At 40.2% G+C, this 26,374-nt stretch overlaps 1 protein-coding gene and 1 pseudogene across 2 annotated transcripts in view; one reads left to right on the top strand and one right to left on the bottom strand.

Annotated features, from left to right (window-relative positions):
- The window catches only part of LOC121951860 (choline transporter-like protein 5-A), a 153,892-nt gene that overhangs the window by 125,438 nt on the left and 2,080 nt on the right, over positions 1-26,374 (top strand). For both annotated transcript variants that reach the window (XR_015778096.1, XM_088085039.1), the window contains one exon: positions 25,498-25,582. Coding sequence is in view for 1 of the 2 variants with exons in the window: in XM_088085039.1 (XP_087941165.1) it covers positions 25,498-25,582 (85 nt within the window). In the remaining variant the exon portion in view is untranslated. The remainder of the gene's footprint in view (positions 1-25,497; positions 25,583-26,374) is intronic.
- On the bottom strand, positions 7,288-17,499 carry LOC148187771 (uncharacterized; annotated as a pseudogene).

Here is a 26,374-nt window from a genome sequence, read left to right as displayed (position 1 = left end):
CAACAAAAGTAGTTCACACAACTGTTCAAAAGTTTGAACTTCAGAGGCTAACCGCCAACGGCCAAAAAGAGTGTACAATTCACGTGCAAACTCAACATAAGTCTCTTTCTCATGTTTTCTTGCACCTCTGAATTTCTGCCGATAAGCCTCAGGTACTAATTCATATGCCTTTAATACTGCCACTTTTACCTTAAGATAGTTGTCACTGTCTGATATGGGTAAAGCAGCAAAAGCTTCCTGCGCTTTTCCCGTCAATACACACTGTAACAGGAGGGTCTGCTCAGAGTCACTCCACTGTCTGTTTCTAGCCAACCTCTCAAAAAGCAAGAAAAATGTATCTGGGTCCTTCTCTGAAAACTTGGGCATCAATCGCAAAGAACCAGAAACATCGAACTTGGGAGAAATATCGGCACCCTGTTCCTCCTTACCAAATGGGGGATCGAGAATCTTCCCCTCCTTAACCAACTCCAGCTTGTAACGCTCTAGATTTTGACACTCCTTCTCCTGCTCTAGCTCAGCCTCACGCAGCCTCAGATTACATTTTAACCTCTCCAACTCTAATGAATGCTGCAAAGTTAACAACTCTTTTTGTTGCTCAAAAGTCAAAGGCACCCCAGCCCCAGCTACAGGCCTCACAAACCTCCCTGGCTGCGCAGTAAGACTGACTGGAGGAGAACCTGCACTCTGAGAGTCACCACCTTTAACTGCAGCTGACAAAACCCCCAGCTGAACCAAACCCTCTTTTATCTCACACAACATGCGATCTTTACGCCACTGACTGAGGATTTCAATTTCAAAATGCTCTGCCACTGTCATCAGCTGGTCTTTAGTGCAGGCCTCTAACAGGGCCTCACTGGGACGCTGCAAAAAATCCTCTACAGACATTATTGAACAATTACTGAACCACACAGACCAACTAAATCAACACTTAAAGTTTCCCTGCCATGAATCTAAAGAAATCTAATAAGTTAACCTGCCACAACCACACTACAAAAAAAATAAATAAATAACCTAGTGCGACAGCCACAATGTGGAACATCCTCTCCCCTAACTAACTGCCTGACCAGGAAACTAGCTGTCTATCTCAACCCTAGTCTTCATGCAAAAGCTCTGGTGGGAGATTTAAACACAAAGCCCAGTGACTCGGCCAGGCAACCATTAAAATGGTGACCTACCTAGACAGTCACGGAGGTGTACCCATAGCAAAACTGCTGTGGCCATACTAATGCACAAAAATAACAAACGAAAATAACAAACAACGAGTCCACGCATGGACGTTCGTTCTGAATGGGAAAGTAGTTCCACTAACTGGGCTGTCCTACTTGCACCAGATCAGAGCAAACCAAAACGAAAGAAAATCAAAACTCAGGCAGGTTAACAACTACTTACTGGTGTGACCAACTGAGAACCTGAACACCAATACACACTGACTCAAACCATGTGGAGGACTCCCTCAAAACCATGCTTATCTAGGCTACAGCTTTCCACAATACACAGAAACAATGTACTTACCATAGCAAAAAATTTTCTGAGGCCTTACTGACAACCCCTAACTGTAGAAGCCTTCGAAGCATAACATTACTTTAACAAGGATCCAAAGCAAAGGAAGAAGCTGAGAAGAGAGGCACAGATTAGTGAGGCCGTCACAATTGTTATTCACGTTGGCGGCAATGACACCCGGTTACGTCAATCGGAGGTCACTAAAATTAACATAGAGTCGGTGTGTGAGTATGCCAAGATGATGTCGGACACCGTAATCTTCTCTGGACCCCTCCCCAATGTGACCAGTGATGACGTGTTTAGCCGCATGTCAGCACTCAACCGCTGGTTGTCGTGGTGGTGTCCAGCAAATGATGTGGGCTTCGTTAATAATTGGCGCTCCTTTTGGGGTAAACCTGGTCTTATCCGGAGGGACGGCATCCATCCCACTTTGGATGGAGCCGCTCTCCTCTCTAAGAATCTGGCCGATTTTATTAGAGGCCCAAAGCCATGACAAACCAGAGTTGGGACCAGGTTTCAGAGTCTCAGTCTTACACGCTTCTCTGAGCTTCCTCTAGCACAGTCACACACCCATAATGTAAATGTTATAAAAACAGTGTCTGTCCCCCGACCACTTCATTTGTTTAAAGCTAAAATAAACAAAAGGGGAGTTGTACAAGAAAATCTCATAAAAATTAACTCATCTCCTGTCATACAGTGTCATAACAGGAGCATTAAATGCGGACTCTTGAACGTTAGATCCTTATCAACCAAAGCTCATTTAGTCACTGATTTAATATTGGATAACCATATTGATTTATTATGCCTCACTGAGACCTGGCTTTGTCCTGAAGAGTACGTTAGCCTGAATGAATCCACTCCTCTTAGTCATATAAATAGTCACGTTGCGCGGGACCCTGGCCGAGGAGGGGGAGTCGCTGCTATTTTTGATTCAAGCTTAGCAATTCACACTAAGGCCAAGTTAAACTATAATTCATTTGAAAGCCTTTTTCTTAGTCTTTCTCACCCATCCTGGAAAACTCTACAGCCAATTCTATTTGTCATAGTGTACTGCGCCCCCGGCCCGTACTCTGAATTTCTATCTGAGTTCTCTGAGCTTATATCAAGTTTAGTGCTCAAATCAGACAAAATTATTATCGTAGGGGATTTTAACATTCACATGGATGTTAATAGTGATAGCCTTAGTTCTGCTTTCTCCACACTTTTGGATTCAATAGGCTTCAGTCAGTGTGTACATAAACCCACCCACCGCTACAATCACACCCTCGATTTAGTCCTTGCATACGGCATTGATATTGCAGATTTATTAGTCTTTCCTGAAATTCCTGCTCTGTCAGACCATTATTTGATAACTTTTAATTTTTAACATTAATTTTCACATTAATTACTTGACTACAAGCCTCTCAGTAAGAGCTACTCTTCTAGATGTCTATCTGATTCAGCAGTGGCTAAATTTAAGAAACTAATTCCCTCTGCTTTGACATCATTACCATGTCTTACAACTCCTGAGCACACTACTACTAACTTAAGTCATTCCCAAATTGACTGTCTCATCGATAATGCTACTGGCTCACTGCGATCAGCTCTCGACACTGTTGCACCCTTCAAGAAGAAAATAATGAAACAAAGAAAATTAGCCCCATGGTTTAACCTCCAGATTTGCAAATTGAAACAAACATCGCGAAAATTTGAAAGACATTGGCGTTCGACCAAGAGTCCCGTTTAGTCTGGCTGGACAGTCTTAAAGTCTATAAGAAGGCCCTCCGCCATGCCAGGGCAAACTATTATTCATCACTAATTGAGGAAAACAAAAACAATCCCAGGTTTCTTTTCAACACTGTAGCCAGGTTGACTCAGAGTCACAGCTCCACAGAGCCCTGTATTCCTTTGGCCCTAAGCAGTGACGACTTTATGAATTTCTTTAATAATAAAATCATAACTATTCGAGATAAAATCCATCACCTCTTACCCTCAACTGACCTGACCCCGAACTCAGATAGCCTGAATATGGCAGCAAGGCCCGAAATTTATTTGGACCATTTCTCCCCCATTGACCTTCATCAACTCTATACTTTGGTTTCTGCATCTAAGCCATCAACATGCCTACTAGACCCCATCCCAACTAAGCTCCTTAAGGAAGTTTTACCTTTATTAGACAACTTTTTATTAGATATAATCAACACGTCTTTATTGACACAACCCAGTCTTTTAAAGTAGCTGTCATTAAACCTCTTCTAAAGAAGTCCACTCTCGATCCTGAGATTTTAGCTAACTATAGACCGATATCTAATCTCCCCTTTATTTCTAAAATCCTTGAGAGAGTGGTTGCTCATCAGCTCTGTGACTTTCTCCGAGACACTTTATTCGAGGACTTTCAGTCAGGCTTTAGAGTTCATCATAGCACAGAGACGGCACTAGTAAAAATTAATAACGACTTATGTATCGCTTCTGACACAGGTCTGGTCTCTGTTTTAATCCTATTAGATCTCAGTGCTGCATTTGACACCATTGACCATCAAATCTTACTGCACAGACTTGAAACATCAATTGGCCTTAAAGGAACGTCACTAGCCTGGTTTAAGTCATACTTATCAGATCGTTCCCAATTTGTTCACATCAATGATCAACCCTCCGCACATACTAATGTCTGCTTTGGAGTGCCACAAGGTTCGGTGCTTGGACCAATCCTTTTCACTTTATATATGCTTCCTCTAGGCAACATAATTAGAAAACATTCCTTAAATTTCCATTGTTATGCTGATGATACGCAATTATATCTATCTATGAAACCAGATGAAACTGATCAGCTATCTAGACTTCAAACATGTCTTAAGGATGTAAAAGCCTGGATGAGCCATAATTTCCTGATGTTGAATTCAGACAAAACTGAAGTTATTGTTCTTGGCCCAAAACACCTCAGAAGCTCCTTTTCCAACAATGTAATTTCTCTAGATGGCATTACCTTGGCCTCTAGCACAACTGTAAGGAACCTCGGAGTTTTATTTGACCAGGATTTATCCTTTGCCTCCCATATAAAACAAACTTCAAGGACGGCTTTCTTTCACTTGCGTAACATCGCAAAAATTAGACATATCCTATTATTTGGTTACCCCAACAAATCTCTTAGGTCTCTCCAACTGGTGCAGAACGCTGCTGCTCGTGTTTTAACGGGAAGCAAGAAAAGGGATCATATTTCTCCTGTTTTCGCTTCTCTGCACTGGCTCCCTGTGAAATCCAGGATTGAATTTAAAATCCTCCTCCTTACTTACAAAGCTCTAAATAGTCAGGCTCCGTCTTATCTGTCACAGCTCATAGTTCCTTACCAACCCTCAAGATCACTGCGCTCTGATAACGCAGGGTTACTTGTGGTTCCCAAAATTTCCAAAAGTAGGTTAGGAACCAGAGCCTTCAGCTACCATGCTCCTCTCCTATGGAACCATCTTCCATTTTCGGTCAGGGAGGCAGACACCGTTTCAACTTTTAAGGGTAGACTTAAGACCTTCCTCTTTGATAAAGCTTATAATTAGGGCTGGCTCAGGCTGCCTGGACCAGCCCATAGTTAGGCTGACATAGGTTTAACCTGCCGGGGGACTTCCCCTGATATGCTGAGCTCCTTTCCTTCTCTCAATGCCGCCATCAGAAATTATGCATGTCTGTTAACTGCATTGCCATGTGCAAGCTTAGCTTAGCTCTGTGATAGCCAGTCTGTTGAACTGCACTACGCTAATCCTGTTGCCTCTCGGTAGCATTCCTGCTCCCTTGTTTCCTAGTTTCCCTGGATCCTGGCCGTAACCTTGACTGTGCCTGACCGTGGTGATAGCTGTGCTGATGCTGCGACCCTGCCTTTGGTTGTGCTCGTGCTGTGGCTGTACTGATTCTGTGCCCCCCGCTCGCCCTGATCGTGGTCTGGTCCTGGTTGCGCCGATGCTGTGATCTTGCCTTTGGACAACTCCCTTTCACATATGCATGAGACTGTTATCATCTCTCTCAACATCATCATAGAGAGCAATTACTAATTTCACACCTACCATTATTGTAATATGACATGCATCTGTTTCTATTATTGCTGCCCCCCCCCTCTCTCTTTCTCTTTCCTTTTTTGCCATGATTGTATTTCATTTGCTATTTACGACATCTATTGCTCGTCTGTCCGTCCTGGAAGAGGGATCCCTCACTATCCTCTACCGCTCTTCCTGAGGTTTCTTCCTCTTTTTTTTCCCAGTTAAAGGGGTTCTTTTTGGGGAGTTTTTCCTTGGGTGATGTGAGGGTCTGAGGGCAGAGGGATGTCGTACACTGTAAAGCCCTCTGAGGCAAACCATGTTTTGTGATAATGGTCTATATAAATAAAACTGACTTGACTTAAAACTGACTTGACTTGAGACTCTGCTGATTGACAAGTGACTGTTGATTGGACAGTTTTTGCATTAGTCATCATGCATCATCAGGACCCAAGTGGGGAAATCAAATGATGTGACTGACAGAAGTTAATGCAGCACTTTAATGCTTATAGAGAGCTAATTTTTATGTTCTTTGTTGTCAAAGAGCTCATAAAGAAATGATGAAACTGATTGTAAGCATTATTAGGGAGCTATTTTTAGACTGCACATTGATCATCAGATTATCAGGGCCGCTGATCATAATTGCTTCATTGTCATGCTCACACATTATAGAAGAAAAATCACAAAATCTATAAACTCTGCATACACGTTCTACTACAGTAAAAATATAAAAACAGTTTTTTTTCAGCAGCTGCTGGAGGCTCTACAGATCAAGTCATTATAATCAAGTCATTATATGAGGGCTTATGAGTGAGTTCTGCAGTGACACTGATGACAGAGAGGCCAGTTAAACATTGCCGCCTATTGTTTTAATAAGTCAAGTCAATTTTATTTATAGAGCCCATTATCACAAAACATGGTTTGCCTCAGACGGCTTTACAGTGTACGACATCCCTCTGCCCTTAGACCCTCACATCACCCAAGGAAAAACTCCCGAAAAAGAACCCCTTTAACAGGGAAAAAAAAGGAAGAAACCTCAGGAAGAGCGGTAGAGGATGATGAGGGTACCCTCTTCCAGGACGGACAGATGAGCAATAGATGTTGTAAATAACAAATGAAATACAATCATGGCAAAAAAGGAAAGAGAAAGAGAGAGGGGGAGAGAGGGGGAGAGAGTGGAAGAGAGGCACGGCAATAATAGAAACAGATACATGTCATATTACAATAACGGTAGTTGTGAAATTATTAATTGCACTCTATGATGATGTTGAGGGTGATGATAACAGTCTCATGCATATGCTGATAGGGAGGTGTAAACCAACCAGCACAACCAGGACCAGACCACGATCAGGGCGAGCGGGGGGCACAGTATCAGTACAGCCACAGCACGAGCACAACCAAAGGCAGGGTCGCAGCATCAGCACAGCTATCACTGCGGTCAGGCACAGTCAAGGTTACGGCCAGGATCCAGGAAAACTAGAAAACAAGGGAGCAGGAATGCTCCTGAGAGGCAACAGGATTAGCGTAGTGCAATTCAACAGACCCAGGCTCTGTGATCGCAACCCCCAGGTAGTGAGAGTACCACATGGCTATCACAGATGTTAGGCTAAGCTAAACTACTGAGGCTAAGCTAAGCTTGCAAATGGCAATGCAGTTGACAGACATGCCTGATTTTCCAATGGCAGCATTGAGAGAAGGAAAAGGAGCTCAGCGTATCAGAGGAAGTCCCCCGGCAGGTTAAACCTATGTCAGCCTAACTATGGGCTGGTCCAGGCAACCTGAGCAAGCCCTAATTATAAGCTTTGTCAAAGACGAAAGTCTTAAGTCTACCCTTGAAAGTTGAAACGGTGTCTGCCTCCCTGACCGAAACTAAAAGATGGTTCCATAGGAGAGGAGCATGGTAGCTGAAGGCTCTGGTTCCTATCCTACTTTTGGAAACTTTGGGAACCACAAGTAACCCTGCATTTTCAGAGTGCAGTGATCTTGAGGGTTGGTAAGGAACTATGAGCTGTGACAGATAAGACGGAGCCTGACTATTTAGAGCTTTGTAAGTAAGGAGGAGGATTTTAAATTCAATCCAGGATTTCACAGGGAGCCAGTGCAGAGAAGCGAAAACAGGAGAAATATGATCCCTTTTCTTGCTTTCCATTAAAACACAGCAGCATTCTGCACCAGTTGGAGAGATCTAAGAGATTTGTTGGGGCAACCAAATAATAGGGAGTGACAGTAATCCAGCCTAGAGGTGACAAATGCATGTACTAATTTTTCAGCATCTGTTTGGGAGAGGATATGTCAAATTTTTGCGATGTTACGCAAGTGAAAGAAAGCCGTCCTTGAAGTTTGTTTTATATGGGAGGCAAAAGATAAATCTTGATCAAATAAAACTCAGAGGTTCTGTACAGTTGTGCTAGAGGCCAAGGTAATGCCATCTAGAGAAATTACATTGTTGGAAAAGGAGCTTCTGAGGTGTTTTGGGCCAAGAACAATAACTTCAGTTTTGTCTGAATTCAGCATCAGCAAATTACGGCTCATCCAGGCTTTTACATCCTTAAGACATGTTTGAAGTCTAGATAGCTGATCAGTTTGTCTGTCTGGTTTCATAGATAGATATAATTGCATATCATCAGCATAACAATGGAAATTTATGTTTTCTAATTATGTTACCTAGAGGAAGCATATATAAAATAAAAAGGATTGGTCCAAGCACCGAACCTTGTGGTACTCAAAGCAGACCTTAGTATGTGCGGAGGGTTGATCATTGATGTGAACAAATTGGGAACGATCTGATAAGTATGACTTAAACCAGGCCTGTGACATTCCTTTAGGGCCAATTAAGTTTTCAAGTCTGTGCAGTAAGATTTGATGGTCAATGGTGTCAAATGCAGCACTGAGATCACTGAGGATTAAAACAGAGACCAGACCTGTGTCAGAAGCGATAAATAAGTCGTTATTAATTTTTACTAGTGCCGTCTCTGTGCTATGATGAACTGTGAAGCCTGACTGAAAGTCCTCGAATAAACTGTTGTCTTGGAGAAAGTCACAGAGTTGATGAGCAACCACTCTCAAGGATTTTAGAAATAAAGGGGAGATTAGATATCGGTCTATAGTTAGCTAAAATCTCAGGATCAAGAGTGGGCTTCTTTAGAAGAGGTTTAATGACAGCTACTTTAAAAGACTGGGGTACATAGCCTGTTAATAAAGACGCATTGATTATATCTAATAAAAAGTTGTCTAATAAGGGCAAAACTTCCTTAAGTAACTTAGTTGGGATGGGGTCTAGCAGGCATGTTGATGGCTTAGATGCAGAAATCAAAGTATAGAGTCATTGAAGGTCAATGGGGGAGAAATGGTCCAAATAAATTTCAGGCCTTGCTGCCATATCCAGGCTATCTGAGTCCGGGGTCAGGTCAGTTGAGGGCAAGAGGTGATGGATTTTATCTCGAATAGTTATAATTATATTATTAAAGAAAGTTATAAAGTTGTCACTGCTTAGGGCCGAAGGAATACAAGGCTCTGTGGAGCTGTGACTCTGAGTCAGCCTGGCTACAGTGTTGAAAAGAAACCTGGGATTGTTTTTATTTTCCTCAATTAATGATGAATAATAGTTTGCCCTGGCATGGCAGAGGGCCTTCTTATACACTATAAGACTGTCCAGCCAGACTAAACGGGACTCTTCCAGTTTGGTTGAACGCAAATTTCTTTCAAATTTCTGCGATGTTTGTTTCAATTTGCGAATCTGGAGGTTAAACCATGGAGCTAATTTTCTTTGTTTCATTATTTTCTTCTTGAAGGGTGCAACAGTGTCGGGAGCTGATCGCAGTGAGCCAGTAGCATTATCGATAAGACAGTCAATTTGAGAATGACTTAAGTTAGTAGTAGTGTTCTAAGTCACTGTAAGACATGGTAATGATGTCAAAGCAGAAGGAATTAGCTTCTTAAATTTAGCCACTGCTGAATCAGACAGACATCTAGAAGAGTAGCTCTTACTGAGAGGCTTGTAGTCGAGTAATAAAAAATTGAAAGTTATTAAATAATGGTCTGACAGAGTGGGAATCTCAGGAAAGACTAATAAATCTTCAATATCGATGCCGTATGCAAGGACTAGATCAAGGGTGTTACTGTAGCGGTGGGTGGGTTTATGTACACACTGACTGAAGCCTATTGAATCTCTTCTTGCTTGTGTTGTACGTCGCTTTGGATAAAAGCGTCTGCTAAATGCAATTGTAGAATTGTAGAATTGTAGAAAAGCGTGGAGAAAGCAGAACTAAGGCTATCACTATTAACATCCATGTGAATGTTAATATCCCCCACGATAATAGTTTTGTCTGATTTAAGCACTAAATTTGATATAAGCTCAGAGAATTCAGATAGAAATTCAGAGTATGGGCCGGGGGCGCGGTACACTATGACAAATAGAATTGGCTGTAGAGTTTTCCAGGATGGGTGAGAAAGACTAACAAAAAGGCTTTCAAATGAACTATAGTTTAGCTTAGCTTTAGAGTGAATTGGTAAGCTTGAATCAAAAATAGCAGCGACTCCCCCTCCTCAGCCAGTGTCCCGCGCAACATGACTATTTATATGACCAGGAGGAGTGGATTCATTCAGGCTAACATACTCATCAGGCCAAGCCAGGTCTCAGTGAGGCATAATAAATCAATATGGTTATCCAATATTAAATCAGTGACTAAATGAGCCTTGGTTGATAAGGATCTAACATACAAGAGATGCTGTTTGACAGGAGATGAGTTAATTTTTTTTAGATTTTCTTGTACAACTCCCCTTTTATTTATTTTAGCTTTAAACAAATGAAGTGGTCTGGGACAGACACTGTTTTTATAACATTTACATTATGGGTGTGTGACTGTGCTAGAGGAAGCTCAGAGAAGCGTGTAAGACTGCAACTCTGAACCCTGGTCCCAACTCTGGTTTGTCATGGCTTTGGGCCTCTAATAAACTCGGCCAGATTCCTAGAGAGTAGAGCAGCTCCATCCAAAGTGGGATGGTTGCCGTCCCTCCGGATAAGACCATGCTTCCCCCAAAAGGAGTGCCAATTATTAGCGAAGCCCACATCATTTGCTGGACACCACCACGACAACCAGCGGTTGAGTGCTGACATGCGGCTAAACATGTCATCACTGGTCACATTGGGGAGGGGTCCAGAGAAGATTATGGTGTCCATCATCGTCTTCGCGTACTCATACACCGACTCTATGTTAATTTTAGTGACCTCCGATTGGCGTAAACAGGTGTCATTGCCGCCAACGTGAATAACAATCTTACTGTATTTACATTTAGCCTTAGCCAGCAGCTTCAAATTTGACTTGACGTCGCCCGCTCTGGCCCCAGGGATACATTTGACTATGGCCGCTGGTATCACTAACTTTACGTTTCGCAAAATAGAGCTACCGATGACCAGGGTTGTGTCCTCGGTCGGTGTGTGGTTGAGCGGGGAGTACTTATTTGAAACGTGAAGGGGGGGTGGGTGGTGTACCATGGGCTTCGGCTTACTATGCTTCGCTTGGACAGTCACCCAGCCTCCCATCTGCACAGGGGTTGCCGGGGGACGCCTAGCAGAGGCTATGCTATGTCGGTCTGCAGGGAGCTTGCTAACTATCGCAGCTAAAGAGGGATTATCCACGGTGCGGAGCCGCGCTTCCAGATCGCTAAGCCTCGCCTCCAGCGCAGCAAATAAACTACACTTGTTACAGGTACCACTATCACTGAAGGAGGCAACTAAAGGAGTAACTAAACATCTGACACACTGAGCAGGAGAGAGCAGAAGAGGGAGAGGAGCAGGGAGAAGCCATCGCTAACCAGAGCTAATGCTAACGAAGCTAACCGGCTAACAGTGAGTGAGCGGTTGTGAATACACAGGAAAAACCGCTGAGAGAAGGAGACAGCTGTGAGTGATTAAGTAAAACTTATGTGAGTTTCAGTCACAGACAAATAAAAGAAGTTGAAGTAAGGAACAAATAATAAGATTAGCTGGGAATCACTCGTAGGAGCAGCTCGCTTACCAGCAGTACGTCAGCTTAGCAGAGGCTGTTTTACTAACTGATAATGGTGATGGCCTTTGTCCGGATCAACTGAGATTGCTGAAATATTACATGATCAGCTGATGGATTTATAATTGGTTCAGCTGTCGAAATCCTGCTAAAATCACATTTCTCCTTCCCAACCCTTAAGTCCTGTGGTTGGATCGTTTTTATTCACACCACAAACGAACTGCACCAGAGTTCACTTGTTTGGTCCACACCAGAACTCTGGTCTGTTTAAAGCAGACCAAACAGCTCTGGTGAGAATGCATTCTTAGTCTGGCCTGTGTCAATGAACAAGACAGTCTTATGTGGATGTGTTTAAGGATGCTAGAAGAACTGCTCCCATGCAAAGAAGGCAGTTCCATGCTACATACAGTGCCGCTGCCGTACATACACACTGTAACACTTGTAAGCAATCACAATAGCAGTGACTCAGAAAATGGCTAGAAGCAAAATACTGATAAGAAATAGCTGCTATGACATTATTAATACCACACTTTAATGTAACATTGGACATTTAGTATATTCAGTGTAGGTTATGTTTTTAATCCTCTAATGGTACCTTGTTGCTTCCGGGTAACATGCTCATTTTCTTTTGCTATTTACAATCACGCAACACATCCTCAATTATGTTGCAATACATAAAAAAACAAAAAACAAAGAGCCAGGGACTACGGAAACCAGTAACACTGTATTTATTGGAACATGACTTTCTGGAGGCCATGCCGAGTCCCCTTTCAGGGGCCTTCCTCTTGTGGTTCCAGAAAAATGGTCTGAGAATGTCTTTTTCTGTCATTTTAAGATCTTGCAAAATAGTGATTAACAAGCCACGTTTCAGTCTAAATCAGATACAGCAACTTGGATATGTGAAGTTAGCAACCCTTAAGCTCAATGTGTAATGTCCTAATGACCATCGTCAGCTAGAAGAAGCCATTCCCCGCACTGCACAGAATCAAGGCCTGACAGATTTTCACAGACTGACCTGCACAGAGTCAAACCCCTCACCCACTGCAGGTCACTCACTTCTCAGTGGCAGCAGTCTCCACTGTTCAACATTCAAAGTTAGGATCTGAGAATCATATGGATGCTGGTCACTCCACCTCTTCAGTGTAGAGAAAATTACAGATTTTTGTTAACTTCATCCACTGAATTCTCATAAATCTAACAATATATCTATAACACTATGTGTGTGAATGTAATAAAGACAGATTGCTTACTTAATGCACAACGCCACTGAATCAAATGTTTAACATCATAGAGTGATGAACAATTTTTTCACAAACAAATGAATATTTAACTTCCTTTAGGGATGCATTTTGCTCCATAAATGTGCTGGTAATTTTACATGTCAGTGTCATCTTTCCTAAGCTGGCAATACTTTATTATAAGAATCACTAATAAATTGTTAACAGACTGTTAATTTCACTTTTGTCTATACTCCTTGATAACTAATAAATAAATTGTAACTACTGATACACTGATACACTACTGATGGTATATTGTTAAACTGTTAATAAATACCATGTAGTGGATCTTGAAATATTATTTGGGAGGCCATTATAAAGTTGCATTTGCTGTTTTAAATCTTTACATTCACTTAAAAAATGTTTGTTTCTAAGCACTATGTTAAGCATGCATACACGTTTGCCCCCATTAAATGTTTTATAGGTTAGAAAAGTATTTATTTATTTTTACATATAAGTTCAAACTCATTTATAACCAAACCTTTTAAATCAATATCATTGCAGCTCAAACGAAAAGGGTTCGGGAGGTGAAAAATGGACTACATAAATTCAACATTACAGATCAATAACAAAACCTATGTTACAAAACTACAAAAACCCACCATGTTTGTCTTTGGCTCAATGTTGCATGCTGACATTTTATTTCTGTTTCCTGAATATGTTTAACATGATGATCAGACGATCAGGGCACAAATATGTACTCTTTTTACAGATCGCCTATAAAATATTTAACAGAGCCAAATTAGTTTTACTTGATGCAGTAAATAACCATTAACAACGTTTTAAATAGCTAAATTATGTTATGCTATTTATTTAACTCTTTAGTATTGTTTTACTCCTATAGTTGAAACCAAACCTTTTAATATGATTGGAACAATTAAATTTTAACTTGAGACAATAAACTACGTAACATCACAATGGTATGCCACGAAATTTATGTAATTATTAGGTGATTAAATATGTTCAAATATTTAACTATTCATAAAAGTACAACTTTTGTATCAGTATTCAAGCTAGTGGAAATTTGAGTGGAGAATTATATGCCCAATCTATAAACTTTTAGGATGTTCTTCCCAATAATCCAGGGATGTTGTACCAGCCAAGATAAGCAGTGTGTGCCACTTGTTTAACCCAGGACAGGGGACAGACCCATGTCTCAGGCAGTCAGAATTGGATGTAACATTCTAGCTAATACAAATTAGCAACTCTGAAGCTTAATGTGGAAAGGCCTATTGACCATCGTCAACGATAAAGAAATCAACCCCCACACTTCAGAGAAGGCTGGCACAGAGCTGCACACGCTGACCCCTCACCCTCTCCAAGTCACTCACTTCTCATAGGCAACCTCAAAGGCACATGGGTGCTAAACACTCCACTCAGTCAATGTGGAGGATTGTTTAATGCTTACATCATGAACTGAAAACCCATTAAGGAATTTGAAATTCTTTAAATAAACCAAAACTGTGTTGAATAATAATAAGTCCCTCTGCTCACTGCAGCATGCACACAGAGAGATGGCAAATCATTTAATCCAACACAAAATGAGTAGTCAACCTCCATTCAGGACACAATCCATAAATGTGCTGGTCATTTTGCATGCCAATACACCAATTTAAAAACTCTCAGTTCCCTCTCCTACAACAGAAGACTTTAAAGGTAGTACACAGTAGACAATTCAATCCAAATCTCTCAGAGATATTTTTTTTATTTGACCTCTTACTTGAAAGTGAATCCTATTTTGAACCTAGTTCTGCATTTTTTGTATTGTTGGCTGTTTTATATTTCTTTAGTTGTTGTTTTGGTTTTCTTGAGATATAGGAATGTGTATATACAATTTTACCTGTCTAATGCAGATTTAAGACTAATTTAAAACATTGGAGAAATGATAAAACAAAACAAAACAAAACAAGAAGTGTCATTATGTACAGGCCAAGAGGGGACAAAGTGTGGACTGACTTTCCTTCTTTAGAATTTAAAGTTCCAAACAAAAGTCAACATATAAAAGCCTATTCATAGATCTGCGTCATTTTGTGATGGTTCTGAGATGAGCTGTTGGTGGCTCATCACTATTTAAATGCACATTTAAAGCAGTAATATACCTGTTGGACTATAAGTGTGAGTGAAATGCTTTAGATGATAATACTGGGATGGAAAGACCTATAAACATTAATATCAAGCGTATCAATGTGAACTTAATGTAGCATTCGTTGTGTGCCTTTCACTTTGTGCAAACTCTCTGTGCTATTGTGATAATGCTATATAATTTTTTGCTATAAGGTTTTTTTTTTATTGTGGAACAAAAGACAGGTAAGAAACATGATAGGGACGACAATATGTGCGAGACAAAAAGGACAGTGCAAATTTGGACATGGCAGGAGAAGACAAGACCAGTCAATCGAACGAGTAAAAACAAATCGGTACGTTGCGTTTTGTGTTGAGGGTGTTGAAAGGCAATTCTGTGGTGTGTGTGTGCGCGCGCGTGTGTGTTGGAAGTAACTGGGATAGCTGACAGGCAAAGTACATCAAAGATACAGCGACCAGACTAAATATATATTATAAATGTATGTGTGAAAAAGGGGGGCAACAAATTAAAAACCAAAAAAAGTTGAGTGCATATTGGTGGTGTGCTTGGCCTTTTCATATACAATTACAATGGCAAAGCTAATACCATAGTGTACTATAATAAAAATAATGATAATAATAATGTAGCTGCAATGATAATAATAATAATAATAACACTGTTTTTTTTTTGAAAGATGTTAACAATACCCTTTACTAATATTATATTAATTATCATCATCACCTCGCCATTTTCAACACCATCAGAATTTGATCTTTAATGTGACACATGTAAAACTAAGTAACTATTACCATTTATTAAAAACTGGAGTGTGTAGTTGTTTCTCTTTAAGTAACAATGATGTGTGGAAGATGAAGAAACCTCCGCGGACACCGACTCGGTTGCATAATAATCAATTTATTGCAGCAAAGTTCAGCATCCACCAGGCCCCATGGTCTGCCTGGGAGAAGATTCAGGACCAATGCGAATCTCTCCCTTTCAGCTCATGCAAGTCTCTTATATACGTACAGGCATCAATACATTTGTCCGTAAAGCAACTCTTTACCTGCTGTGATCAATCACAAAACCCAACAAGTATCTCCTTATTTGGAAGGAGCCTTATTCCATATTACTTCTAGCCTGGCGCCAGTATTCTACACATTTGTCTTCCAGGCCTAAACATCCCTAGACCACTAACTTCGAGGCCTCTTTGCCTGACCAAATTAGGAACTTTAAGAAACTGAGCATAATACACTACATATTTCCCCCCTTCGAGACGCCACAGAGTCTCAAAAATAAAAAGGTAATTCATGCACATAACATTTCCTTAACAACTGTAGAAACTGATGGAGTGTGAGAGCGAAAAACCTGCCTGGCAGCTTTCTTTACCATTTGCCCATCAAACAATCTAGACAGGAAAATTCTCTCACGGTCCCTCTGCCTCAGGCGACCACATATAGTACTCCAGACCAAATTACTTGCTTTTCCTAAAAGTGTATAAATCAACATATGAGCAAATACATATGGAAACCCCAGAAACAAATCAAAACATCGTCCAAAGTCAGGCTGGTCGACCCATCGTACCTTCCAGTGGACCTTTCCCTGCCTACCATCAACTTCCCTACGCATCGAGAAATTAAAAAAAACACTTGAGGTCCCAGTGCATTTACATCATAACAGAGAACATCATCTCTAAAACAATTAAAATACTTCAATATGGTAGATGAAGATCAAAGTGTCATATTCTGTCCTTGTTCAGGGCTTTCCATCCTTTTCAATGTCCATTTTGAGTGTCCAAATCCATGTAGAACAGAGGAGATTCCTGAATAACCAATAACCATGCTGATCTCCCAAACACTGTCCTGGGAAGAAAAAACACATCACCGAGTATCTTGCCGAACACCACAAAACACACACAAATAAAGTTTTATATATATTTTCTTTTTCTTTTTTTTCTCATTTCGTTTTTTTTTCATTTCATTTTCATTTCAATCTTTCCATTTCCCCCCTTTAACCATAGCAACCTCTATTTAGGGTCTCAACTTGCTCAAGTATAATTCATTCCACTAATACTAACACAGTGTACCCAAATAATATACAAAATAAACCAAAGAAATTACTTATATTGAGAGGTATCGATAGAATATTACAGAATAACATTGAAACTAAATGTCCAGACTTCATTGTAAGCAAATGTTCAAAATGAATATACTCAACCACTTCAACTTCACTCTTCGTAACATTTAGGCTTGTTACAAGGAGACGTGGCTGAACAGGTACGACACAGACTCACCACTTTGAGTTCTACTGATGGCTTCTGCAAGGATCATAGAGATGTCGATCACCGGAATTTTGGAACAATGCTTCACTTTCCAAAAGAACCAAACTTGGCCCCTTTTCCACTTATACACAAACAAGGAATTGGCATCCGTCTTCCTATGGCCAACTCATGAACAGTCATGTGCAAGTCACAGAGTTCATTTGAATGGCATTCCTAAGTTTTTCTGAATCAGCCTCACCGTTTTATCCATGAACTCTTTGGCATTATCTGGGAATATCCGATCAGGAAGTCCCCACCTGCTTATGACCTCGCGACACAAGAACTTAACAACCGACTGAGCATCCTTTCGCTTAGTTGGACTATGACCAGGAGGAACCATTATACCTCCTCAACCATTACTTCTCAAACAAATATCAATCTATTCCAGCAAGTACAGTGCCCAAAAACCATACTCTTTTGTAATTTTCCTCCTTACATCTTATTAGCCACTAGTTGTATTTGATTGAGTTTCCTCAGAGTCTCCAGGTCCTGTTCTTTCTGATCATGCTCCTTTTTCCTATACAACTCAACTTGATGCGCTATGTGATCCGTATAAACACTTTTTGCCATACTTCCAAGACCCACTACCTCTGCCAATTTACTCCTCACTGGTAGGGGCAGCCCTTTCTGTATCTTAGCTCGCAAAATCGATTGTTCCATTTGATTCAAATCCGGATCATTTCCTGTAACATTTCTCCACACTTGATGAGCCCTCGACACATACGCCCTCGGATTTTCTTGCTGTCCCAGGGGCTCAATAAGAATATTATCAGGGTGCACATTTATCGGAAATGTATCCCTTAGTGCTCTCTCTTCATCTTCCCTGGAACCAGATTCTGACTGGATGAGACACTTAGAAGACCAAGAACGCTCATCATCAGAGTCACTGTCTCCATTCTCACTCTCAGTTGTGCTGTCCTTTCCTGGATCCATTTTCCTCCATGTCCTACTTCCTCTTCCTTCTGCTTTAGCCAATATCCGTCTTACTGCCAAGTCATATCCGCCAAAGACCTCATCCGAATCACTGTGCTTATCATCCTTTACTATCTTCTTTTTGGACCTTTGTCCACACTGACCTTTCAGAAATGCCTTCTTCTTTTCAGTTTTGGAGCTGGGGTACATTTCTGTGGTTGTTTTAGCCTTTCCCATCTTATGATTTGCTCATTCTCATCCAATAATATGATAATTACCCTCCTGACTGCTCACTGGCAGCTGGGGATAAATGTCAGTATACTGTACCTCCTTCTCATAAGGTGGAGGGCTTTTTACCGAAACTGTGTGTGAGAAAGGTGCATTAATTTTTCCCATTAACTCTTCTGTCCTTCTTACATTCTTCTCTATTTCTTCTGCACTCCTCTTCCTCCTTTCCTCTGCAACTGCTAACAATTTCTGTCCCTCATTTTCAAACAACTGCAAAATACCCAACTCTATTTCTCTTTTTTCTTTACGTTTCTGTCCCTTTTTACCTTTCTTCTGGCCCGCATTGTATGTGGCCACAAGTACCTGCATTGTTTTAATTACCTCTGGGTTAAAGGTCCCTTCCACTGGCCAAGGCTGATCAATGTCAGGCCATCGCTTACTCCATTTTTCTGAAATTTTTGCAACACCTTTAACCAGAGAATTATTCTTCTGTACTACCTCAACAGGAGTAATTACTTTCTTAGTTTTGATATCCATTTTTGACATTATAACAACTCCCCTATACTATTGTATTTTAGATCAAAATAAACTAATCAACAATTATTTAAAGGCACCGTACTACCACAACAAATCAACAGCCAAATAAATTTGCCAACCTCAGAGGAAACCAAAAACTTATCAACACAAAGACACAGCACTAAGTCCTCATATAATACTATGGTAACACACCTATCAAACTACAAATAGTTTTCAATCCTATATAGAAACTCAATAAGTCAACACTCCACTAATTGATTAAATGCTTCAGTTGCTCAGTCTGCTGCCAAGTTTCTCTTCTATATAACTACAACATTGTAGTATGAATGAACAGACGGGTGTACTCCATATATATAAATGCAGGTATTTGTGTAAAGAGTTTGTGGATAAAATCGCACTGGCCTTGGTCAAACTGGATGCTGAATCTAGACGCTCTGTCGTCAGCAGACTCTAGCCTGTGTAAAGCCAGGTCAGAGGTCTTCTCATCTGCTCTTTAGGGGATCCTATTTCAGATGCTCTCTGTTATCTCAGATTTTCCCCAATTCTCATACACCATGGTTAAGAAAATGAGAGGACCAAATAACAATTCAGTGTCTTATGTATATTCACGTTATCTACCAATATAAGAGTCAACTTCATCTGCCACAGCCAGTATTCTATTTATTTATTTATTCATTTTTTCCCAAAGGTCTTTCCTGAACTACAATAACTAACCAACACAAATCTATTATAGTTGATCATATTATTCTCCCACTATCTCCTAATTTTAAGTTTAGTTAACTCAACTCAAATATAGTATTATTGTCTAACTATTTATGAAACTAAAGTACGATCATCTAATTTCTGTATTTCACATGAAGAGAGGAGAGGGAGACACCCTCACCACTGCTCTCATCTGGAAAAACAAACTCATTGGTCCTCTGCGGGTGACTCCACCCCCCTTCTCCACCTCTAAGATTAGCAGGAGCTTCCACTATGCGCTGACCATCAGAGGGTGAACATCTAACTCAACTAACATGCATGACTCAGTGCCAAACCAACTCAATACAATCAAGCACAAGTCAAACATACAAAATCCTGAACAAATCCTTCCAAGCACTTACTAAATCTCAAAATTATCCTTTAACAGTTAAACTTATCTCCTCCACCATATCCAACCAACTCTGCATACTTTAAACAATCAACTATGCAACTATGTGCATACACACGCAAGGGCTCAAAAACTCGCAAAGAAACAGGAAAAAATGCCAATCAATTCACCGACCCCACAGGGAAATCAGAATTCAGTTTCCAATACTAATAAACTTCATCAGGAGATTTTCTTACCCCCTTTTTTTTTATGGCTTCCCTTCTTGAGTTTTTTGCTCGTGCTTGTGTATACAAAAAGTCCTCGCTGCTCTCTCCACTCAGCCAAGGCTCATATAATTTTATCAAATATGTAGAAAGTCCCTTTTGAGGCTCATATATTTTATCAAATCTACAAATGTCCCCTTGGAAAGGGCTCAAAGGTTTTATCCATTCATTTATAAAGTCCTCTTATCAAAACAAGGGCTCATATAATTTTTAACACAGAAGGACAAAAGTCCCTCCTTATAAGTTTCTAAATCTCCTTTATTCAACCTCCCTATATATATGTATATATATTTATTTAATATAGACTCTACTTTATATATATCAATTACACATACTCACGGATATCCCACAACCTTCTACACGCAACCGAAACCTCATACACACACCCCCGGGTACAGACTCAAGTACAGACCAGCCGTCCATCAGACAAAGACACAAAACCAACTAACAACATTTCCAAAGACACGAACAACACTAAATCTTAGACGTCTTTGTTCTTCTTATTTTTTCTTTAAGGTCAACTTATTCCTAACTGAGCTCTGTCACTGTTTAATTGATCCTATTTTTCCAAAAAACTTCTCACTTAGAGCAAGCTTCTCAAAAACAACTCATCAACTAATAAATTTCCTCATAATGCATGCACACTTTTTACTCTTAGGCTCATTCAGCCCCTTTTTCATCTTATTCTACTCAAACTTCAACTTCTATTTTCTCTTTTATTACTTCTATTTTTCACTCATCTTTTCTTTTATTCTTTAATCTCTTTTCTCTTTTATCTTCTCTTTACTTCATCTTTCCAATTTTAGCCTTTAGGACTTTAACGTCCTAATTTCGCCTGGCGCCAGGCCTACTATTTTAACTCTTTTTAAACCTTTACTCCAATTCGACTATTCCTCAAAGTCAACTATCACGCAGTCACTAATTTACACATGTCTTACCGTTAAGAGTCGTGGGCCCTGACTTCATTAATCTTGCATGGTTATTTAGCTCACAAACGTATAATTCCACTTATTCTACACTTTAGCTTTAATTCTAACCTACTTCTTTTCTTCTTTATTCTTCTTCTCTATTAAATTTTACTTAGCAAATTCTATACTTTTTAGGTTTTGATTTTGGTTTTGGAGCAGGGAAGAAACATATATCCCCTTCCAACCTCTCTGGGAAACAAGTATCATTATTGCATGTATACTGGGCACAATGTGTAGCTCAAAATCCACAAAACCAGCCCGTAAAATGAGTAAAATCTGAAATGGTTGCATGAGAGTCTGGAGAACAGCAACGTAGTTAACCAACCTTTGTCAGAGCCGGTAAACTGACTGTGTCAGCACTTTATAGGTGCACATTATCAGTTTTTAACAGACACCCTGCCGCCAATCAACAATATCAATTTCCAAACATAAACCAGTTTAAAATAATGTATAAAAGCATGATTTTGAAGTACGAAGAGGGGGGTTGGACAGTCCCTAGGTGTTTGCCCTGAATGTCTTTCATACATTAAAAAAGGTTCGAACTGACTGTTAAAAATGTGTTTGTATTGTTATTTGCTGGAAGTTGGATGATATTTTATTTTTAAGTTTGAAAAGAGGGGGAAATAGGAAGTAGGAGGTAGGAAGTAGATAAGACTTTTGAACAGTGAAATGGAGCACAGTAGCAGTTGTATGGTGTCTCCTTCAGGGTTTGAAGTGTACACTGGCTTTGGGGGGAGGGCCTGTTTTTGGGTGCACACCTCTATCAAACATGTCAGATAGACAAGCTTAAAATTTACGTGCATGGCAGCGTAGTCAATTGCAGTATTAAGGCAAAGAACTTGTTCCTACTACACATTTAGCCTACCATACTGAAAGAATAAATAACTTTTTAAAATCTATTTTTTTGAGGCTTAATAATATTACAATATAAAAGGTAGAAGAAGGTAGGAGATAGGTTTATTTGTCATTTATCAAACAAAGTTTAAAAAATGAAATTACATTTTTCCTTGATCCTGCTAGATCTTTGGAGTTGAAGGATGAGTAGATTAAAATCAGCAGCTACTGTAAAGATTCCATCTGTTTTTTTGGACGTTACTGCTGATGGCATCATTACTGCAGTGCATTGTTTGAATTTGCATCAGAGTTTTGAGTCCTTTTGGCTGCCAACAAGGTCCGCTCATCCTGTGCAACAGCTTGGTCCCAGATGTTCAGGGTTAACCATGGCTCTGTGAAGAATCAGAATCAGAATCTGGTTTTATTACTGAGTACATTTACATATACAAGGAATGTGACTTGGTGTTTTGGTGCAAAACAATTAACATAAAGGACAGAATAAAAATAGTGAATTTAAATAGAATAGATGTTTGCAGAGCAGTCTGATTTCCTGTCGCTGAGTGAGCCTCAATTGCATCTCATCCACTTTATTCTCCTGCAACGGGACATAGCCAGAAGAAGGTTTGGTAGAGGAGCAGCTCTCATTCCAAGTCGGGTCAGCCTCACCCTAATGCTGGCTCTCCTCCCACTCTTCATCCAGTGCTTTCAGTTTCTCCCCTCTGGCCACGCAGCCAGCCAGACGTGCAGGCCCTCTCCATTTTGCGCATAGAGTGTAAATAATTATTTCAAAAAAACATTCCCCTCTGAGCATGAGGGCATTATCTTAGAGTGCATCTGTGACCACTATGGGTCACAGAGGTGGTGCAGCTGTGCCACTTGAGCATGCAGCGTGATGCCCACCCGATGAAGACAGTGCTTGCCTTTGGAATAAAATTAAAACGGTGTTGGGATTTACAGGACTGCACAGATGATTGTTCATTTGTGCAACTTTAACTGGACATGTTTCATATCAGATATCACACATTTTCTGTAAGTCCAGCTCCATTGGAAAATGGTGGCTGAGACTGCATGTCCTCTGTTCTCTATAACAAAGGGACAGCCATGTAACCCCCAGGATGCTTCACTTCCAGACATGATTGGTTCACCCCGGTAAATCCCCAGGATGTAACTAAGTCAAGAGGAGAAGCATCAGCTATTCTTCTGGCTCTCGCTCCAAAACCCTCTCCCAGGAGGGGTTGCAGGTCTGGAGGGCCTGTGCTGTCTACAATTCTACAATTCTACAATTTCAGTTAGCAGACACTTTTATCCGAAGCGACTTACAACACAAGCAAGAATTTAGACTTAAGGAAAAAACCCTTAGTAAGTGCAAAAAGTGCTTCAGGTGTGATTGGTCACAGGTATTGCCATCTAGTGGAAGAAGTGCCGCACAGCCCAACCCCCCCCCCCTTTTTTTTTTTTTTTTTTTTTTTTGGAAACCAAAGTAATAACCAGTAGCGATCTCAGCATCTGAGATTCAACAATCTCAGTGTCACTACTTACGATGACAATCAACATACAACATCACACAACTTTGTCAGTGCTAGATAATCATTAAGTGCTGGGTTTTGGACCATCGCACTTACTCTACCCCAAAGGGCAAAGATGAGAAGAGTCAGGTTAAGTGCCTAGGTGTTCTCGGAACAATTGAGTTTTCTATTGTCTCTTAAAAGTAGAAAGAGACTCAGCAGAAGGCACAGAGTTTGGAAGTTTGTTCCACCATTTGCTCCGCTTCCGCAAAAGCTCTCAGCAGGAGCTGTAGCCTTGCCTCAGCTCTACTCTCCAAAACTCAAGAGACTTTACAGAAGTTAGAAAGCCACAGCTATCCTCTCAAGCCAAAAGGAGAACAGAGCCGAGATAGCACTGAACAGCTATTTCTCTAAGGACACCAGGACCGGCCAGCCTCCTCCTGAATCCTTGGAACTGTACAGCAAGGACCAAACCAGAACCCCTTTTCTACAGCCAGCAACCCAAAGAACTCTCCTCCCATTCCTGGTTTGGCAAGTAACATCTGGGCATAGCATTAGGACATGACAGGCTGAGCAAGACTGTTTACTTTATTATGATGTAATGCTATTGAATGAGTTGTTGTGATCTCTTTGATATTAGGGTCGCGCATGCAACTAAGGACCCTTTGCTAATCAAGGAACCATATGTACATATTAGATCCATACATACACTCAAAACTGGATCTCAACAGAAGCACACAGAGAAGGAACTTTAAGCTCCCACCTTTTCTTTGTTATTTTGTTTGATCAGTCATATGGTCAACAAAAGCCTTCTTTGCTCTGCCGCCATCTTTGAATCTCGCGTCTTCTTTGTGCTTCTGTGTTTAGTTAATTCCACTCTGCCTTTTGGTGTCACACTTAAACCAACACACACCTTGTTTTTGACTCTCTACACACAGACATGCATGATCAAAGAAAATCTTTTGAGAACCATTGTAGCAATTTTACAACATTGTCCAGCAATTGTTCAGTTGCTGCACGTAGGACTGCACAAATGTTGGAGAAATCTAAGGAGAGAATTGGAAATAACGTTTTTAATTCAAGTGTTCTTTAATTCTAATTCTATTGTACTTTCACTCTAATGATATTTTGAATGCAGGACTTTCACTAAAAACATTTCTGCACTGTTGCTACTTTTACTGCAGTGAAAGATCTGAGTACTTCTGCCACAGCTGTATATTAGTATCTTGAAATATTTAATGGCTTTTCTTTCACTCATAGAGCATGTTTTAAGTCCCAGTTGATGCAGTGTAGTGTGTGCACTGTTCACCTCTCCATTCTCTGCAGCTGCCTGTCTGTCCCTGTCTGTTTCTGCTGTCACTTTGAGAACAAAGCCCGTTCACACACAGAGTTTTCTCTGATAGTAAAATGAATGTGAGTCCAGTTTTAGCTTTTTTTGCATAATTTCATGTAACGTGACTTCTGACAAAAAACGTTAGGTGATTCAATGTGTTTGGGCCACAGTCTAAAGAGAATAACAACAGCAGTTCACTCAATTTGCCCTTGTGTGTTGCAGTAGGCTACTGGACAGAGAAAAAATCTTTGACACTCAAGTCCTGTAAACCATCTCTGATTGGTCAGATCTTGCACCTGTTGTGTTCAAGGATGTATTATAGGGAGGTGTTTACGTTCAGAATGCGAGACTACAACACTGCCATTTTCTTTAGTGACTGTAACTGCTCAAAGTGAGATTTATTCGGGGCTACAGATGCCTGTGTTTGGCGTTGGTGGGGCAGATGGCGCATGTAGGGGGGCAATGGCCTAGACCCGGCCTAGTATGCCATCAAGCAATGAACTGTTCATGTATAAAATATATATAATGCATTGGTAAAACGTTCAATGTTTTGTTTTTAGAACTATTTTTCAAAATTATTTTGAAAAAATATAACCAGTGTTTCAAAATTATTATCTCTTAGGGCTTCCACTTTCTGTCCTGATGTAGTTTTCTGTTTTCTGCATCAGACTGTGGTGATAGGTGCGTACCTGATTGCTCATGGTTTCTTCAGCGTATATGCCATGTGTGTTGACACCCTCTTCCTCTGCTTCTGTAAGTACAACAAAATTTTCATTGTTTTCAGTACAGTACTTGTAGTGTTTTGTAAAATATAAATAAAATACTACAATAACGTGCTCCAATGGTTGGAATAGCACAAAGTTTATGAAAACAGTAGTGCATTAATATGTTAGAGAAATCAATGTGTTGATACATTAAAATACTAGAGATGAAGGACGGCTTGTCATCAAAGGAAATGGGTTTTTCAATAGTCACTAAGTAGGACTGACAGTTATTCTTAAACATGCAGCATGGTAAGTAAGTAGTCTGTGGAGCTTTTCAAAAAATGACATCTGGTGTCATTTTCAGATGCAGAAACACTCATACTGACACTGTGCAAAAGCAATTGTAACTTTTCTATGTAATATGTATATTTTTATATTTCTAATCTAGTTGGTATCATTATCAGATATCACAATTTATTTTCACAGTCACAGCTTAAACATTGCTACTATTACTCAGCTCAGAATACATACTGATAAATTCAGAGCCACTTGGTCTTTCAGTGTTATCACCATTCTAGAATAAACATATTTTTTTTGTCTCAAGAGATATCTAGTGATTGTTGTTTGCACAGCCATGATTACTGTGAAAATACTCACCATGTTTCTTATGACCCACTAACACTCTTCATATATTTCATATAGAGAGGCATCTAAATGCGCTGTGATGAAAACCTGTGGAAAGACAGACAAAAAACAAACAATGTCAAGCTGTGTCATTTTTTCATTGAGACTGTCCTAGAAACATGCATCTCTGAGGAGCCAAATTTATCCCAAAAATAAC

The sequence above is a fragment of the Plectropomus leopardus genome, chromosome 12, assembly GCF_026936395.1.
Source record: "Plectropomus leopardus strain MGB_pleo_1.0 chromosome 12, ASM2693639v1, whole genome shotgun sequence".
Lineage (NCBI taxonomy): Eukaryota > Metazoa > Chordata > Actinopteri > Perciformes > Serranidae > Plectropomus > Plectropomus leopardus.
The sequence above is the reverse complement of the archived record's forward strand: the minus strand, read 5'-3'. Positions and strand labels throughout refer to the sequence as shown.